Source organism: Heterocephalus glaber, unplaced genomic scaffold, assembly GCF_053883595.1.
Source record: "Heterocephalus glaber isolate CG9 unplaced genomic scaffold, H.glaber_assembly_v1.0 deba00001472, whole genome shotgun sequence".
NCBI classification, from domain to species: Eukaryota; Metazoa; Chordata; class Mammalia; order Rodentia; family Bathyergidae; genus Heterocephalus; species Heterocephalus glaber.
Window position 1 is genome coordinate 91,488,914 of NW_028258315.1, and position 17,769 is coordinate 91,506,682.

The 17,769-nt window shown below is 47.7% G+C and overlaps 1 protein-coding gene across 5 annotated transcripts in view; it reads left to right on the forward strand.

Moving 5' to 3' along the window:
- Positions 1-4,986: 4,986 nt before the first annotated feature.
- Positions 4,987-17,769, forward strand: part of Rft1 (RFT1 glycolipid translocator homolog) — a 49,665-nt gene continuing 36,882 nt past the window's right edge. For 2 of the 5 annotated variants that reach the window (XM_004864351.3, XM_004864352.3), the window contains exon 1: positions 15,375-15,537. In XM_004864351.3, coding sequence (XP_004864408.1) covers positions 15,475-15,537 — 63 coding nt within the window. In that variant the 5' untranslated portion in view covers positions 15,375-15,474. Of the gene's footprint in view, positions 5,044-15,374; positions 15,538-16,048; positions 16,198-17,769 lie in introns of those variants that run through there. The other 3 variants (XM_021244021.2, XM_087181540.1, XM_087181541.1) reach the window with 3 other exon arrangements.

The following is a 17,769-nucleotide window of genomic DNA, read 5'->3' on the forward strand; positions in this document are numbered from 1 at the left end:
AGATGCAATAGTAAAAATACCATGTGTTTGTATTTCTCATCTCTACAGTAAATGGTAACTCTAGATGACCCTCGCACTGATCTTGTTACTAATAAAAAATGAACCCACAGACCTCTGTTGAGTTCCTACTCCACTGAAGGCTAAGAAGGAGTAGGAAATTTCTAGGGAGGCAACAGTGCTCACTCTATGCTCAAGGCAGAATTGCTCATTGATCACACTGATTGTGCAGCTGTATCTTGCTGAGCCTGGAGGGATACAGCTCAGAATCCTCAATGTACCTCCAGGGAGCCATTGACAACCAGATGGAATTGACACATCCATCGAAACTCATTTATCTTCCCTTTTGTACCCCGCCTCCCGCTGAGGATCCAGGCCAGGGCTTCTTGCGCAAAGCTGTCCTTGTCCTTTCCCTCCTCACACTGCCTGTGCCCTGATTTCTTTGTCCTCATTCTCAGTGCCTGTCACCGGATGGGGAAAAGGCAGACAGGATCATCTATCTTCTTGTCTCAGGTTCCCGCAAGACTGCGATAGCCTGGTTAGGGACAAGGACTTAAAGTGGCATGATGTCTTTGGACAGTTACATCAGAGCACCTTCCGCAGCCATCTCCATGTTTCCATGTGCGACCCTCCCCAGATGCAAGTCTTTTCTGAGCTGTTCTGGTGCCAGGGATCACAGCTCCCCTTCCTCAGCCTCCTGCTCCCAAGCTGCTCACTGTGCATTCCTTCCTGGGTTAAGGACAAGAGCCTGGCTTCTCTTTTGCCTTTTCCAGCCATTCAGATGTGTGGATTAGTATGCAAAGGGTACCAGAGCCTGTGGGAGAACCTGAGATCCACCCTGAACAGAAACAGAGGGTCCTTGACTCAGGACAAATTGAAGTCTCCAGGGGAAAGAGACAGGTCCCAAGATGGGGTTCATTTTATTTTATTGTGGCACTGGGGATTGAACCCAGGGCCTTGTATATGCTAGGCAAGGGCTCTATCACTGAACTACCTCCCTTGCCATTCTGTCACTTTTATTTTTGTTTTAATTTCAAGACAGATCTTGCAAAATTGCACAGGCTGGCCTTGAACTTGGAGATCCTCCCATCTTAGCCTTCCAAGTAGCTGGGATTATAGGTGTGTGACACATTATCCGGCTCCATATGGGTTCTTGACAAACATCAGATTTGGGTCAGACAGGCTGAGTTCAATCCCAGTGTGGCCACTTGGGCCTCAGTTATCTTCTCTGTAAAATAAAGATAAACACAGTAACATTTGCATCTAAGACTTAAAGGATTAAAGGAGGTAATTTATTTCATCACTCAACATCATTTGTTGAACCTATTAAATACAAGCTCTGCACTCAGCTCCAGGGAGATAGCTGTTTTCTTGGTGCTGACAGTCAGGGAGAGCTGACGAGTCACCAGGAGTCAGCATAAGCGCCAATAAATGACCACACAGAGTGAGCAGAGCCCAGATGGGAGAAGCCCAGGGACCATGAGAGCCAGTGGGACCCCAACCCCACCCAGTAAATCAAAGAAGGCTTTCTGCAGAAGGTGACTTGTGAAGGGGAGAGAGAAAGGTGTTCTGGGCCCGATCAACTGCTAGGCCATGAAGATAGTACATGCAAAGGCCCTGAGCACTGAGCCACTGCATTTGCTTAAAAAGTGTAAGGCAGGAGAGGTGCCCAGACACACTGTCCTAGGAGTTGGATGTGTGGCAGATGATCTGGGTCAGGCACGTCCAAGGAGCTGCATTATTTACTGTCCCTTTTATAAAATATTTACAGAGGCTTCCTGATGATTTATAGTGTTTGCTTTCCTACCTCCGGGCTCCTGGCAGGTAAACTGTGTGCCCTGCAGCTCACCCCTGGGCGGAGTCCCAGGGCATTTGTGCCAAGCTTCTAACTGGGCCAAAAGGAGGGCTCTGGTCCAGTAGGCCGGGCAATTGGCCATTCTGAGATCTTCTAACAAGGCGTGGACCCTATAGTCCTGAAGGTCTCTCCAGGGAGAGCCAGGAATACAGGTGGGTGGAAGGTGAGGCACTGGTGAAGGGCAGGTTGTGGGGAAGGTCTGGCTGCAGGCAGAGCCAGACCTGACAGTGCCTCAGTGCTCCCTGGCTGGGTGCCTTGGACAGCATGCTGGACCTCTCTCATCCTGTTTTGTCCCTGGCGAAATGGGGCTAGCAGTTGCACAAGCTTTTGAAGTGCATATTGAGATTACAAGGCATGGGGTCTGAGTTGAGTCATAGGCAGCTTGAAATTCTTGCCTGATGAACAAAATGTCTGCCATTTGTACTATTTGGAGACAGGGTCTCACTATGTAGTTCAGCCTGGCCTTGAACTCACTATGTAGTTTAGGCTGGCCTCAATTTGCAGTGATCCTCCTGCCTCAGCCTCCTGAGTGATGGGCTTACAGGTGTGCATCACCATGCCTAGCTACAGTGTTTTGATATGGGAAATGAGTACATTTTAACCTCCTTGGGTTGAGATTCAACAGCCTGTAGAGACTTTGAAGAAACTGACCTGAAGCCAGCCTGGAATGATGGTACACACCTGGAAAGCTGATACAGAAAGATCACAAGTTCAAGCCCAGCCTAGGCAACTTAGTGACTTAGCAAGACCCTGTCTCAAAATTTTAAAAAATAAAAATTAAAAAGGGCTGGGGATGTAGATCATTACAAATTCCCAGTACTGAAGAAAGAAAGAAAGAAAGAAAGAAAGAAAGAAAGAAAGAAAGAAAGAAAGAAAGAAAGAAAGCCTTGATCTCAGCTTCCATAGGAAGGAGAAGGACCAGTGGTCTCTTATGGTCTCCATCTCCTTTGAGGTCTGGAAATGTAGCTGCTCTCCTTTTCAGCCATCTGCCTCTCCTTTTCTAGAAAGGAGGAGCCCCAACAGTGGAAGGGAAGAGAGGTACTGCTCAAGTGAACCCCTTCGCAGGCCTGAAGGTGCCTCAGAGTCCTCTGAAGGCAATGGGCTCCTCAACCTAGGCAGAAGGTCAAAGCCTGGACAGTTGGAATCACTGGCCACAGGTGGTAGGGGCCTGGGTCCTTGGCTGTGGGCCCACAGACTGGATGAAAAGTGGGCACAGGACTGGTGGGCTCCAGCCTGGGACAGCTGAATGAGAAGATATTACATGGGCAGGGGTGAGGAGGTCAGCAGTTTCCTGAGAGGATCTTCCAGAGAATCCAGGTCTGGGCTTCGTGAGAAATCAGCCCACACACCCAGGGTCTTCTTCCAGGGCCCTCTTGGACAAGCCTGACCAACCTCTCTACTGAACAGATGAACAAACTCAGGCCAGAGAAAGGAGGGATCAGAAAGCCATACAGGATCAGAAATGGTACCAGAACCCAGGGAAATTGTGTCCTTGTTCTAAGTTCCTAGATTCATGAACTTTCAGTTAGCAAGGTTCTTCAGGGACCGGGTGGTCCAGTCCTCTGCCACAGTACACAGGGATGTGCCCATTCTGAGCCTGTTGGTCTTGAATCATTCCTCATCCTTCCCCTGCTGTGATCTTTGTCTATGGAAGGGGAGCCAACCTTTTCAGCCTGTGTTCCCTGCACTTCTGTGTGGCTTAGTTTGGCTTTCGAGGCACACTGGCAGAAAATGGAGGGACATGGGAAGAGAGACATCTCAGGCAATGTTTCCAGGTATGATGGCATCTGTGCTGTGGCCTAAGTCCCCCCAGAAAGAATCAGTGAGGTTCTGGCTTCTTCTGAATGACCTAAGCACGAGTCAGTAATACATTAGTGCGAATCAGTTGCTGTGGTTCTCCAAGTCCTGAATGCCCAGGCAGACCTCCTTCCACAAAGGAGAAGGAAGCTGGCAAAATGCTTAGGCCAGAGCGAGACTGAGGAAGGCAGATCTCCAAAGGGAGAAGGGTGCTGGGGAAGCAGAGGATGAGCTGTCACAGGACAAGGGACCTTACCTCTCTGGACTCTGGGGGAGCAGGAAAAGAGAAGCCATATTAGGTATTTCACATAGAGGGAGTTGAATGCAGGGAATCTGTTAGTGACAGAAGAGTGGAGAAGCTATATAAGGAATGGAAAGGCAGCCCAGAGTGTAGCACCAGAGGAAGTTGCTACCACCCACAGGACAAAAGACAAGGGAAGGAAGGGGTAGTTTGCATAAACCAACCCTGGAGATCACAGCCCGGTGGATTTTCCCCACCATGTTTCTCAACTGGGTGTCTGTGGTAGGAACTTCCCCACTGAACACAAACTTCCCTCCCTGAACTGCCCCTCTGGAGCCACAGCTGGCTGGTAACTTTGCTACTTCTCCTGCTAGGCTTTGTCGATGAACTGGAGAGGCTGGAGTCTTGTGTCACTGCCCCTCTGCCCCTTTGGTGCCCAGAGGGAGAGCCTGGGGCCTGCTGAGCCCCCAACCAAGGCCCTCTGAGTGATGCCTGGAAATCACGACCTTGCGCTTGCCAGGCAGGTGCACTGCCACTGAGCTACATCCCCGGCGCTCTGAGGTCTCGATACCGACTTTCAGACAACCAGTGGGCCCACATATCTTTTCTAGGCACCATTACCTTGGTTTTACTCAACTTCTAACTTGTGAGGTGGGCATTAGTGTATAACCCCTCTTTACAGAAGGGAAACTGAGGTTCTAAAGGGTCAAGGTACTCACCCACGGTCCCCACACCAAGGGGAGACTGTGGTGTTTTACATTTCTTTCCTCACAGCCCTGAGGTCCAGGCATGGAGAGCTCGAGGTATTTACTATTTCAACATTTGGGATTTTGAGTGTTTGAGAGTGACCTCAGAGATGGGATTTTCTGTCATTCGTAGCATTGCTGAGCCATGAATTTGAGCCCTGCTGAGGACGAGGCTGATGTTGGGAGGGAGTCACTGATTTTGAAGATTAAATGAGGTGAAGCAGGCTGAGCTCCTGGCCAGCACCCCATCATGAAGGCAGGCACAGGCGACTGTCAGGCTCTGGGGTCAGGGAGGGTCTGATCCCCTCCCATAGTCACGTGACCTTGAACTGGTTCTCTTACCTTCTTAGCTACAAGATGAGATGCACAAGCCTGACCTGGAGGCTTCTTGTGAAGACTACGATCATGTATGTAAAGGGCCCTTGCGGATGGAGGCATGATTCAGGCTTGCTGGCAGGTCATGAGGCCTGAGTCGTTGGGAGCTCCAAGGGCAGACGGGTGATCCCAAGGGGCTGGCCGGCCAGGAGGGCTGGTGTCAGTGAGACATGAAGTTCAGGCAGGCAGGAGGGGCTGGGGTGTATGCTCAGGGGCGCTAGTGTTGGGGGTCACAAAGACCTAAGTGCAAATGGCAATATGGCAGCTTTGCCCTTCCTGGTGGTAAGGCCTTGTGCAAGTCACTTTGATCAGCCTCACTTTTCGTATCTACAAATGGGAATAACCTCAAGATGTTTTGCTTATTTGTTTATTGTTTGGTACTGGGGATTGAACCCGGGGCCTTCACATTCAGCTACATCCCTAGATAATTTTTATTTTATTTTATTTATTTTTTGGTACTGGGGATTGAACTCGGGTCCTTGCACTTGCGCAGCAGGCGGCAAAACCACTGAGCTAAATCCCTGGCCCGATATTTTTAATTTTTAAATTTTTTCTTTTTTTAAATTTTTAAACTAGGTCTCACTAAATCACTAAGGTGCCACTGGGCTCAAATTTTGATGCTTCTGCCTCAGGCTCCCTGAGTGCTGGGATTACAGGCATGCTCTACCACACTGAGCTATGTTGAGGAGATTAAATCCAGTAATGCTCCTAAAGCACCTGGTATGTGCCCGATACAAGCTAATGTTGGTAGCTACTATTATGTAATATTAGTGGCCTGGGGCCGGGGATTTAGCTCAGTGGTTCCACCACCTGCCTCACAAGCTAAGGACCCGAGTTCGATCCCCGGGTACCAAAAAAAAAAAAAAATTAGTGGTCCGTACGATTTTCATGAGGGCTGACCCATAGGTTTGGGACATGAGTGGAAGGTGACAGCTTCTCTACCCTCCCAATGGTAGAGTCTCGGGCCCACTTGCTTCCCAGCTTTGGTTTTCCCTGAAGGAGGATTCCTTTGGTACCCACAGAAAGGAGATTTTGCTCTATCACTTCTCATCAGAACAGCCCACTTCACCTGCCTCTGCAAGATCAATTAGGAAATGGGTCTGGAGACCCAGTTGTGAAGCTCTGGCTCCTGGCTGGCCTCGGCTCCAGTGTCACTCTACAGTGACACTGACCACCTCCCCCATCCCTCAGCTGAAGTAGGCCTGGGGATGCCATCACTTTGCCTTCTTGACTGGGAGACACTTATTGGGACCTCGAATTATCAGCTTGGTTATTGGTTTACCAGATACCTGCCACACAGGAAGGAAGGGTCCTTGAACCAGGGTCCTTGTCTGTATCTTAAAGCCCAGTTTGGAGTCTAGCACTTGATAGGCTCTCATCAACACTGCCCAGTGAAGGAATGATGAGCAGGGAGGTGAAGTGTGTGTTGGAGGCATGAGGACACTGGCAGGGATGAAGAAGGCACAGGTTCCAAGCCTAGCTCTGCCCTCAACAGCTGTGTGGCCCTGTTTCCATCTCCACAGTGATACCATAAGGCCTCTGAGGAGATAGGCTTTAAGACCCTTTGGATTTCAAATTCTATGTCTCTGAGAGGTCCCCACCAAGCTGCAACTCTAAGTCTCCTTGGCCAGTGCAGAGCAGGAAGTCTCCATGACAAATAAGAGCAGGTCTATTTTGAAATACTTTCAGATTGGCAGTGTCCAGGCCATGAGTGACTAAGCCCAGAGAATTCTCCTCCCTTGGGGCCAACACCCCTAGCACACGACTCAGGACACACATGGAGTACCACAACACACATAGGAACACAGGCGTACCTAAGTTCAAACACATACACAAGCTCATGCACACTCACGTACTCAATCTGCACACACCCACTGTTGTAACTCCACACACACATTTGCTCATAGCAGCTCATTTGAATACAACATACAACACAGGTGAACATTCATACATATGTACTCATAAGCCGTCTGGTTTTTTTGAGACAGGATCTTGCTATGTAGTTCAGGCTGGCCTGGAACTCATTATGTAGCCCAGGCTGGCCTCAAACTCACAGCACTCCTCCTGCCTCAGTCTCCCGAGTGCTGGGATTATAGGTATGTGCCACTATGGCCAGCTTCATATACATTCTTACACACATAAAATCTACACATTCATCCCTGCATATGCACCCACTCACACACTTATGATCACAGGCATACAAACACATTGTCACTCATACATGCCCACACCAATTTGCACACTGTTATATATGAACCCACTTGCTCCCATTTGTACCCACACTGTTTACATACTCACACACTTTCTTTTTGTTGTTGTTTGTTTGAGGCAGGGTCTCACTCTGTAGTTCAGGCTGGCCTTGAACTCACTAGAGGCCAGGCTGGGCTCAAACTCTCGGTGATCCTCCAGTCTCAGCCTCCTGAGTGCTGGGAGTACAGGTGTGCGCCGCCATGCCCAGCCCCTCATGCACTTTCATATGCTCATATACTTTCTTATGTGCAAATGTAGTATCACAGTCTCTTACACATGTGCTCACACATTCACTCTGCGCACACACCTTCATGTAGGCACATTCTCACATACACTCACGCAAACCCACACACTCATGTACACACATTTATTGTTCCACATGCTCAGTCATGCACCAACTTGTTCAGCCACATATATGCACACACGTACTCACTCACACACACTCTGCTCTGTTGCCTAAATCCAACCCCCACCCACCAGCAGCTGCCCATGCCTGGTCTGTCGTCTGCTTCCCGCTCTCTTTCCTTCTTGGTTCTATTTATTTTTCTTAGCCATGATGAGCATATTTGGAGAAGGATCTATTTTCACCCTATCTGAAAACATATTTCCCCTTGGCCATGAGCTCAGCAGGTCAGTGGGAAGGCTCCCAATGCCATGATCCAGGCTGGGAGGGTTGAGGCCAAGCCAGGCCAGAGAGCGGAAAACACAGAGGCAAGAGGGCTGCCTGGGATGGCTCGGCGGCCTCAGCCAGGGATACTGCCTCTGAAATGCTTTTTGAGTAACTGTGAACTCAGGGCAGTCGCTCCGCATAAAGGCAGCTATGGCTGAAGGAGTCTGGCTTTCGTCTTTGCTCCTTCCATCTGACCCGGTGGTGCCCCTGCTTTCTTGTCGGCCTTTATAGATCTTCTCATCCCGCTCAGCTTTTAGATGACAATAACACCAAAAATTAATTCTATTTAGTGAACATTTCCTCTGCCCTGTTGTGCATAAAGCCCAACCATGCATCTTCTCATTTCAACTTTGTAACTACCTGGACAAGTTGTGCCATTATTCTCCATTCCACAGATTACAAAAGTGAGGCTCAGAGAGGAAGACACATGCATAAGGCATACAGCAGTTGGGGTAATGCAGGGTCCTTTGTCTTCCAGTTGCTCAGGCCCCAGAACCCCACTGTCTCTAGAACTCACCCTGCAGAGCTGCCTGGGAGTGCAGGGGCTGTGGTCTGGCCCTGGCTGGGTGGTGGTGGGTGCGACTCAAGGTGCAAACCCAGAGGGCGCCTGCTCTGTGGACGGTCTGGGCGGCTGCTGTATGTGTCAGCTTCTGGGTGCCAGGTACTGATCACAGTGGTGTCAGGTGTGGCAAGCAGGGCTTAGGGAGGATGGATTGCAGAGTCTCAGAAACCCGAGGCCCTTACCCAGTGTGCACTCCTCTCCTTTTGGAGCAGTGTCCTTTCCTGTGTGACAGCCTGGCCAGGCGGAGCAGGATGAGCCTTTTTGCCCCATGCAGAGTCCTGGCTTTGGTCCCTTTCAATTCCTCAGTGTGTTGGCATGTGGTAGGTGCTTAGTAAATGTTGGCTAAAATTTTAAAAAAATGTAGATGCTAAAAAGGTTTAAGTAGGCATGTCTCAAAAAAAGATACACAAATTACCAATAAGCACATGAAAAGATATTCACATCACTAGTCATTAGGGAAATGCAAATCAAAACCACAATGACACCACTTCACACGCACTAGGATGTCTATATTCAAAAAGATGGAAAGTAAGGACATAGAGCAATTGGGTCCCTTGAACATTACGAGTGGGAATTTAAAATGAGATAGCTGCTATGGAAAACAGTCTGGCAGTTCCTGAAAAAGATTAACATAGCATTACTACAAGACCTAGAAATTCCACTTGTAAAACATTTTAAAAATAGGGCTGGACATGTGGCTTAGTGCTACAGCATTTCCTTAGTATGTGTGAGGTGCTGGGTTCCATCCCTAACACGCGCGCGTGTGCGCACACACACACACACTCACACACAAATTTTAAAAAATATGTCTAAACAAAAACTTGTACACAAATGTTCACAGCAGCACTATTCATAACAGAAGGGAAACAACCCAAATGTTCATAAATTGATGAATAAATAAAATGTGGTATAGCCATAAATAGAATATGATTCAGCCATATAAGGAATGAAATACATGTCTCAACATGGATGAGTCACAAAAACATTATGCTAAGTGAAAGAGTCCAGGTGGAAAAGACTTCATTCCATATGATTCCATTAATGTGAAATGTCCAGATTAGGCAAACCCAAAGAGACAAAATAGATTAGTGGTTGCCGAAGGCATAAGAGAAAAGGGATTGGAGAGCAACTCATAATTTTAGGGTTTCCTTGTCGGGGGGCGATGAAAATGTTCTGGAATTGGATAGTGGGAATGGTTATACAGCCCTGTAAATATACTAAACCCAATACATCGTACACTTTAAAAAAGTGAATTTTATGGTACAGAATTATATCTCAGTAAAATAGCTGTGTGTGGTGCTGCACACCTGCAATCCCAGCACTTGGGAGGCTGAAGCAGAAGGATCACTGTGAGTTTGAGGCCAACTTGGGCTACATAGTGAGTTTGAGGCCAGCCTGAACTTCATAGAGAGATGCTGCCCAACCCCCAAATTAAGCCTGAAAAAGGAAGGAAGGGAGGAAAGGAGAGAGGGAAAAAGGAAGGAAGGTTGGCTAAAAGAATCCCTATAGTTGAGTGTGGTGATGCACAGCGATAATCTCAGCACTCTGGGAGGCTGTGGCAGGATTGAAAGTTTGAGCCCCAGCCTGGGCAACTTAGTGACTTAGCGAGATCCTGTCTCAAAATAAAAAATAAAAAAAGGCTGGAGATGTATTCAGTGTGAAGGTCCTGGGTCCAATCTCCATTACCGTAAAGAAAAAGAAAAAGAACCCCTGCAGGGGTGAGAGATGGAGGTCCAGAAATATTAAATGCTTTCCCAAGGTTGCAGGGAGAAATGACAGCACTGTTGATGTGAATAAAATGAAAATGATGCTAGCAGCTCCTATTTGTCGAGCATGTTCATTATATGTGCCCGGCAGTATGGCAGCCTCTACATGCACCATCCCATTTAATTCTCACCACAACCCGCAGGTTTTATTATCTTGTCTATTTCACAGATGAGGAAACAGGCTCAGAGAGGTGAAGTGACTTGTCTAAGCATTTGTGTTTAGATCAGTCCATCTCCAAATAGTAGCAAAAATGGTTCTAGGTGACTTTTTAAAAACACAGCAGGTAGCACCCTCAATGCAAGAAGAAAGGCAGGAAGTCAAGATGGAGGTGGACAAACTGCTGACTGGGCTGTCAGGACCCAGGAAGTGGTAACCTGGTACCCAGGATGGGACCCCAGCCCTCTTCAGGAGGATGTGCTTGTGAGTAGCTTTTAAGAAACTGGCCCAGGAGAGTCTGGGGCCACTGCCCATGCCAAACTGTGGCTCTAAGGGAGGGGGAGACACAACACATGCTCAGGCAGGGGGCGTCAGCTGGCTCTGGCCCAAATTGTTTGGGTTTGTGGATAAACAAAGGCTACCCTGTTTCACCTCTGTGTGATCTTTCTATGTGAGTCACCCTGGGCCCCAGGGACGTTCCTTTCCACCTGGCATGTGAGAAAGGCCTGGGTGTCTGTGCCAGGTATGGGCCAGTCATGAGTGTGCCAGAGACATTTCCTCATCAGGAGCTTTTTGAGAGAAGCAGCATATAAGAAATGGTAAAAGGAGGCCTTTAAGCTCCTACAGCCAGGACCCTGCTAGCTACTGTCTGGGTAACTTGAGGAAGTCTCACCTCTTAAGCCTCAGTTTCTTCATCAGTTAAAGGGGAATAGTGGCTCATAAGATTATTATATGGCTCATAATATTGATGGGAGGATTCACTGAAGTGAAGCATAGACTGTGAGGACCTGACTTAGAGTGAAGACTTATAATGTCAACATTTATTACAGTCATGGGGACCATGAGCCCAGAATCAGAGAGAGCCTGAAGCTGACCCCTAAGGCTGTCACACATTTTGCATGGTTGTAGGCCTGCAACCTCCACAGCCCCACAGGCTGTACACACATGCACATCTTTATACACATGCTGCATGCACACCACCTTGCATTCATGCTTTCACATCCATGTGCACATGTAAATTCACAAGTATGTCTGCTTATACACAAACATACATAGCCACACAGATTCTACCTGTAGGCAGGCTCTGGAAAATAGGGCTACACACACAGGCAAGTGTACACTTATCTTCCCCCAGTGCACATGAACACGCGCACCTGAATTTGTATCCATTCAGATGTACATTTCCACCTCCCAGGACCACCAGGCCAGCTGTGGCCACACCTGGTGGACGAAAGAACCTCTGCACCCCACAGCAGCCACAGCCAAATCCTGGGTCCTCCCACAGGCTTGGCAAGTTCTGTCCTCTGAGTGTCACTGTTTATGTTTTCTGATTTTTTTTTCTGGTACCAGGGATCAAAGTCAGCACCTTGTGCTTTCGAGGCAGGTACAGCGCTACTGAGCCAAATCCCTGGCCCTGACTGTATCTGTTTTCTCGATAGATCAAGCCCTCTGGCTCTTCAAGTTTCACCTCAAACATCACCTGCAGGAAAGTTTTCCTGATGCTTCAAGCCAGAAAGATCTGTCCCACCAGCCATCAGTTCCTTTGCTTGTTTTTTCCACCTCAACCTATCAGCTGTCACTCTGTGTTTCCCCTGGGGGAACCTTGAGCTGTAAGAGCCCAGTGACTGTAGCTCATTCACTCTTGTGTCCCCTTTAATGGTCAACACAGAGCACTGGCTCTGGAATGAGAGTCTGAGTTGAAATGAACCTGCTGACACATGGGCTGCAAGAAGTTACTGTTTTCCCTCTCTACAAATCAGTGGTCAGGCAAAGCCAAGCCCCTTGGCTGCTCACCTAGCTGCTCAGCTCATCCTGTGGACAGACCAGGACACAGGGCTGTCCTATATACCCCTCCTGGCACAGAACTCCCCAGAGGCCCTCATTTAGAGACTGCCTCTAGGTCCTGCTGCCGTGACCACTGTCCCTTAGGGCAAGACTCGGAGGGCTGGATAAGCCCAGAGGCAGCTCCCATGACTTGCTCTCCTTGGGCAGACAGATACTTGTAGCCCACTGCAAAAGGCAGCTTTTCCAAAGCACCTGGAGATCTGCCTTCAGGCAGTGCTTCCCAGAGTCTGGTTCACGGCTTCAGGACCGCCCAGGGTGCTGGTCAGTGCAGATTCCTGAACTCAACCGAGCCTTCCTGAATCAGGACGGCTGAAGTGACAACCAAGGATCAGCATTAGTGATCAGATAGTAATATAGTTCATCACAGATGACCTCTGGTTTTAGCCCTGGTTAAGGGACTGAGACCACACTGCTTAGTTCAAATTTTGGCAATGCTATTCACTACCGCTTAGGCAAATCCTTTAACCTTGCCAGGCCTCTATTTCCTGGCCTGTAAAATGGGGATGCTGCTGCTGTCTGTCTCACTGGGCAGCTATAGGAGTTAAGTGAGTTCATGAATATGAAGTGGACAGTACAGTGCCTTTTAGGCACAAGAAGTATAGCTTATTAGTATCACAGCTGCTTTCTCATGCCATGAGACTTTTTTTTTTTTCTGGTACTGGTAGCTGAATCCAAGGGTTGCTCTATCACTAAGCTGCATCTTCAGCCCTTTTTATTTTTCAGTATTTTGAGATAGGGTCTCACTAAACTGCCACGACTTTACTCAGACTCATAATCCTCCTGAATACCTGGGTTTACGGGCATGCATGCCCCATTTAATACTCTGGACCTTTTGAGCAAGGGTCAGAGCCTTGACATCCTATTTCCAAGAAAGGCCCTGTTGGAGGTTCTCTGGGCAGCACAAAGACTTGGCAGAGCAGGGCCCTTGCCCAGGACACCACACCACCTAGTGGCTGGTGTGTGGGGCCATGCCCAGCTTTCCTGTCTCCACCCTGCTAACATCCACAGACCACTTGTTTTAGCTTCCACCCTGCCTCCTCGCCCACCGGCAGCCTCAGGCCCTGCCCTGCTGCCCTGGGAACCTAACTGGCTTGGCACTGGCCCTGGCTCTTCCCTCCAGTTTTGTAATAAAATAGGTGGCTCAGATCAGCTTTCCCTGACAGGGAGGGCACCTGGCCCAGAGGTAAGAGGCAGAGAGGAAGCCGGGGTGACCATCAGTTACAGTCTGGTGTTCTCAAGGACTTCCAGAAAACAAACAAAAAAACACACACAAAACAAAACAAACTTGTCTTTCTTCCTTTCCTGGTCCTTCATCATTCCTTCATTTCATGAATACATTAATTCATTTAATACTGAAATGTTTACTGTATTTCATATGCTCAGGCTCAGTGATGATCACCAGGGATCAGCAAACTTTTCTCTAAAGGGCCAGCTAGTAAATATATTCAGCGTTGTGGGTCAATCTACTCTGCTGTTATAGCAAGAAAGTAGCTGTTGACAGCATGTAAACAAGTGGGTGGATGTGGCTGTTACAAACTCTCTGTAAACATTGAACTTGGAATGTCACACATTTTCACATGCCATAAAGCATTCCTTTGAATTTTTAAACTATTTAAAAAATATAAAAACTATTCTTTTTTTAGTACTGGAGATCGAACTCAGGACCTTGCACTTGCGAGGCAGGCAGCAGAACCATTGAGCTAAATCTCTGCCCTGTAAAAACTATTCTTATTTTGCAGGCCATACAAAATAGGGGACAGCCACTGGGCCATAGCTTGCCATTCTGAGCTGAGACCTCTACAGCTAAGACTGAGAATAGGGTAGGCATTGTTCATGCTTGTATCTCTACCAGCTCAGGGCTTTGGAGAGGTTTAGTGAGGAGAGGAAGGTACCCAAGCCTTGTGTAGCTCATTCCCTGCAGTCCTCCTAGACTCTGTCCTCTCAGTGTCACCTATGTTACATATGGGGACTCGGGTTTCCTTTAGGACAAAAATCCCTTTTTGCGGGCAGAAATATTACTATATAAGCGTTTAGAGTCCAAAGGACCTTGGTCCTTGACCATCCCTTAGCTAAGTGGGCTTGGGTTACTTAACATCCCTGTGCCTCAGTTTCCTCATCTGTAATGGCTACCTCAGAGGCTGTTAAGAAGGTGAAGGAGTGCAAACAGGCACATACAGTGTTTTGGAAATGGTTAGTGCTTGTAGACTCTCCTTATAGCTTCTTTTCCTCCACTCACCCCAGTGTGGATGCCCAAGCTTAGGAGTATGTGCACAAGAAAGAGCTCTTGGCTGGCTCTGACAAGAATGAGCTGAGGAGGAGATGGGTGCTTGGCTGGGTATAAAGATTATGGGAATCCACTTTCCTTGCCAATCCACAGTCCATGAGGGTGGTCAGCCTGCCCAAGTCAAAGTCTTGAGCTTATCAGCTATTATGTGCCCGGCTTGCTCTGTCTTCCAGAGCAGTGTGTGTTGGAAGCTTTACATTTTATAACGCACATCAGATCCACTTTTCCACCGTGGCCTTACAATTCCTAACATGCAGGCAAGCTCATCAGGCTCCTGGGGTCCACTCTGCCCAGGTACAAGCTGTGTAGATTTGAATAAGTTACTTTATTTCTCCGGGGCTCACTCTCATCTCTGACAACTGGATTCAATTCTCAGATCGCTTCTCGGCCTTTTGGCTACGATCAAGTGTGGATTCAATTCTCAGAGCTTTAGGAAGGATTTCACAAAACCATAGACGCGAAGGTGCTCTGTTTAACTTCCAGTCCTCAATTTTTTTTCTCTGCAAAATGGAGAAAATTCCTATTCAGCCTTCAAAGGGGTTGTGGGTGCCACTGCATAAAGCGAAGGCCAGTGGTAAGAATCTGATAAGGAGGCTGGCGAGTAGTTTGTTCCCCTTCTGGCAGATGAAGTCAGGGACATTACTATTTCATGGTTGGTGCCTGAGATTCTGAGAGAAAGGACTTTGGCTTCTGTGACAGCGGCTTTTAATACTGACCACAATACTTATTTGGAGAAGAAAGAAAACAGCGACAAAAAGCGAGAAGAGACTGCGGCGCCGGCCCGCTAGCGGCAGAACCGTAAGGGCCACAACTCTTGTCCCGCCCCCGCTGTCTCAAAATGACCAATCAGCGAGTGAGCCTCCCGTGACGCCATCTTCCAGCGTCAGAGCCGGTGGCAGTGGTGTTTCCTGTTGACGGAACCGAAGGCCATGGGCAGTCAAGAGGTGCTGGGCCAGGCGGCCCGGCTGGCCACCTCCGGTCTCCTCTTGCAGGTACTCTTGACTGTTTGGTCCCTGTCCGTGCCGCAACCTGGATTCGTGGGGAGGGCGGCCCAGGGGTTCCTAAGAGTCCGCCCGCGGCCAGACCCAGCTCTGACGGGGACCCCTCTGTGCCGGGGGGTCAGCAGGAGACAGTGGCGGTGGTGACGGCGCCTAGGCTAGGAGTTGGGAGCCCGCGTTCAGAGCCTTGACTGAGCGACTACAAACAAAACCTTTTTGTTTTTGAGCGTTTTGAGTTTTTACAATTTATTTATTTATTTATTGGTACCGGGGATCGAACTCGGGTCCTTGGGCTTGCGCAGCAGGCGGCGAAACCACTGAGCTAAATCCCCGGCCCTCTGAGCGTTTTATTTTCCATCTGGCAGTAGGAGAGAATTAGATCGAGGGTCAGGGAGCATTTGGTGGTCGAGAATCTGATATTTTTAAGACGGGGAGTCCATTTCCTGCATGTCGAATCCCTGACCCTCAGACATCTCTCTTCAACCCTTACTCTCGCTGATTTTAGGGAGGCTGTGGCATAGCTAAGAACCTGGACCTGGGTTCATAGATTGGAACCATGTATTTGCTGTGTGAAAATGACAGGAAAAATCACGTCACCTGGAACTTCAGCTCCTCATTGATGAACGAGGATAATAATAGTCTCTGGTATATAAGGTAGTGGCAAGGGTTGGCTGGGATCATTTGAGCAAACGTACTTAATTCAGCACCTGTACCTTAGTATGTACTCAAATGTTGGCTGCGTCTTTGTGTGAACCTGGACAAGCTACCCCCACTTCTAGGCTCTGATTTTTGTCATCTGACAGATATGATACATACTACATCATCCAAATACCATCTAAAGAGTCTTTCAACCCCAGGATCTGGTTATTCTAAACCAAGTGGCTCCAGTTCTCTGTCTCACTCTTGAGCTAATCAACTCTGCTTCACACAAGTCCTGAATCCACCTCTCCATTATTTTAGAGAGGTTCATAGAGGTTAGGAGGAAGAACTCAGACGATGGACACCAGTTTGAGGCCTGTCTCTTGCTGAATGCCTGCCCTTGAGAAAATTGCTTGACTTCTCTGAGCGTCTGTTTTCCCGTTTTAAATGAGAACAATAATGCAACCTCAGGGTCATTAGGAAGATTAGATGAAATCATGCCTTTTAAGTGCTGGGCACATTAGAAGTACTTAACACATGTTAGTAATTTTTGTTAGGAGAGTATGTTTTTAAATAGGCTGTGTAGCTGGGTGTGGTGGTGCACACCTGTTATTCCAGCATTCAGGATGCTGAGGCAGGAGGAGGATCATGTGAATTCGAGACCAGCCTGTGCTACATAGTGAGACTGTCTCAAAAAACAAAAGCAAAAGGCAGTGTAGGAATGAAATGAGAGAATCTGCATAAACCATGTAGAAGACTGCCTTACCATGATACATGTTTGATAAATATTAGCCTCTCTTCACCTAACCCTGTTTATCCTATTCTTTTTCTTTCATTCTTTCCTTCTCTCTTCTTCCCTCTCTCCTTTCCTCTCTCTCTTTCATTGAACCCAGGGCCTTTGCTATAGTCCCACATTTTTTTGTTTTTCTTTCTTTTTTTTTTTTTTTTTGGTACTGAGGATCCAACTGGGGACCTTGCACTTGAGAGGCAGGTGGTGGAACCACTAAGCTAAATCCCCGGCCCCAAGATTTTTTTGTTTTGTTTTGTTTTCTTTTCTTTCCTTTTTTTTGGAGACAGGATCTTGCTAAGTTGCCTAAACTGGGCTTGAACTTTAAATACTCTTGCCTTAGCCCCCTGCATAACTGACATTACAGGTGGCTTGTTTCGTTTTGTTTTCTATTTCACAACAGGGACATACAGTGAGACTTTTAAACCAGTCAATATAAGATACATATTTTGCAATGAAAGTCACTGAGTTTAATGCTTTATCCATAGTTGATTTTTCTACCTTCGATAATACCTTAATGCCCAGATTGGCTTTGTGAGAAGAAAAGTTGTAGTAGAAAAGGTAACTGTTATGGACTGGGAGTCACGTAGCCTATCTAAGGTCAAGCGGGTTGTTTGCTTGCCATGTGACACTGGGCAAATCACTTCACCTTGAGCCTTACTTCCTGTGCATTTACCTGGTTGTTTTAAGGCTCATATAATTAATAAATGTGAAAGGTATCTTTTAAAAAAATTGTGAAGTCCTTTATGAGAATAAATGGAAACTATGTTGCCAATAAGGCCCAATACTGGATAACAAGA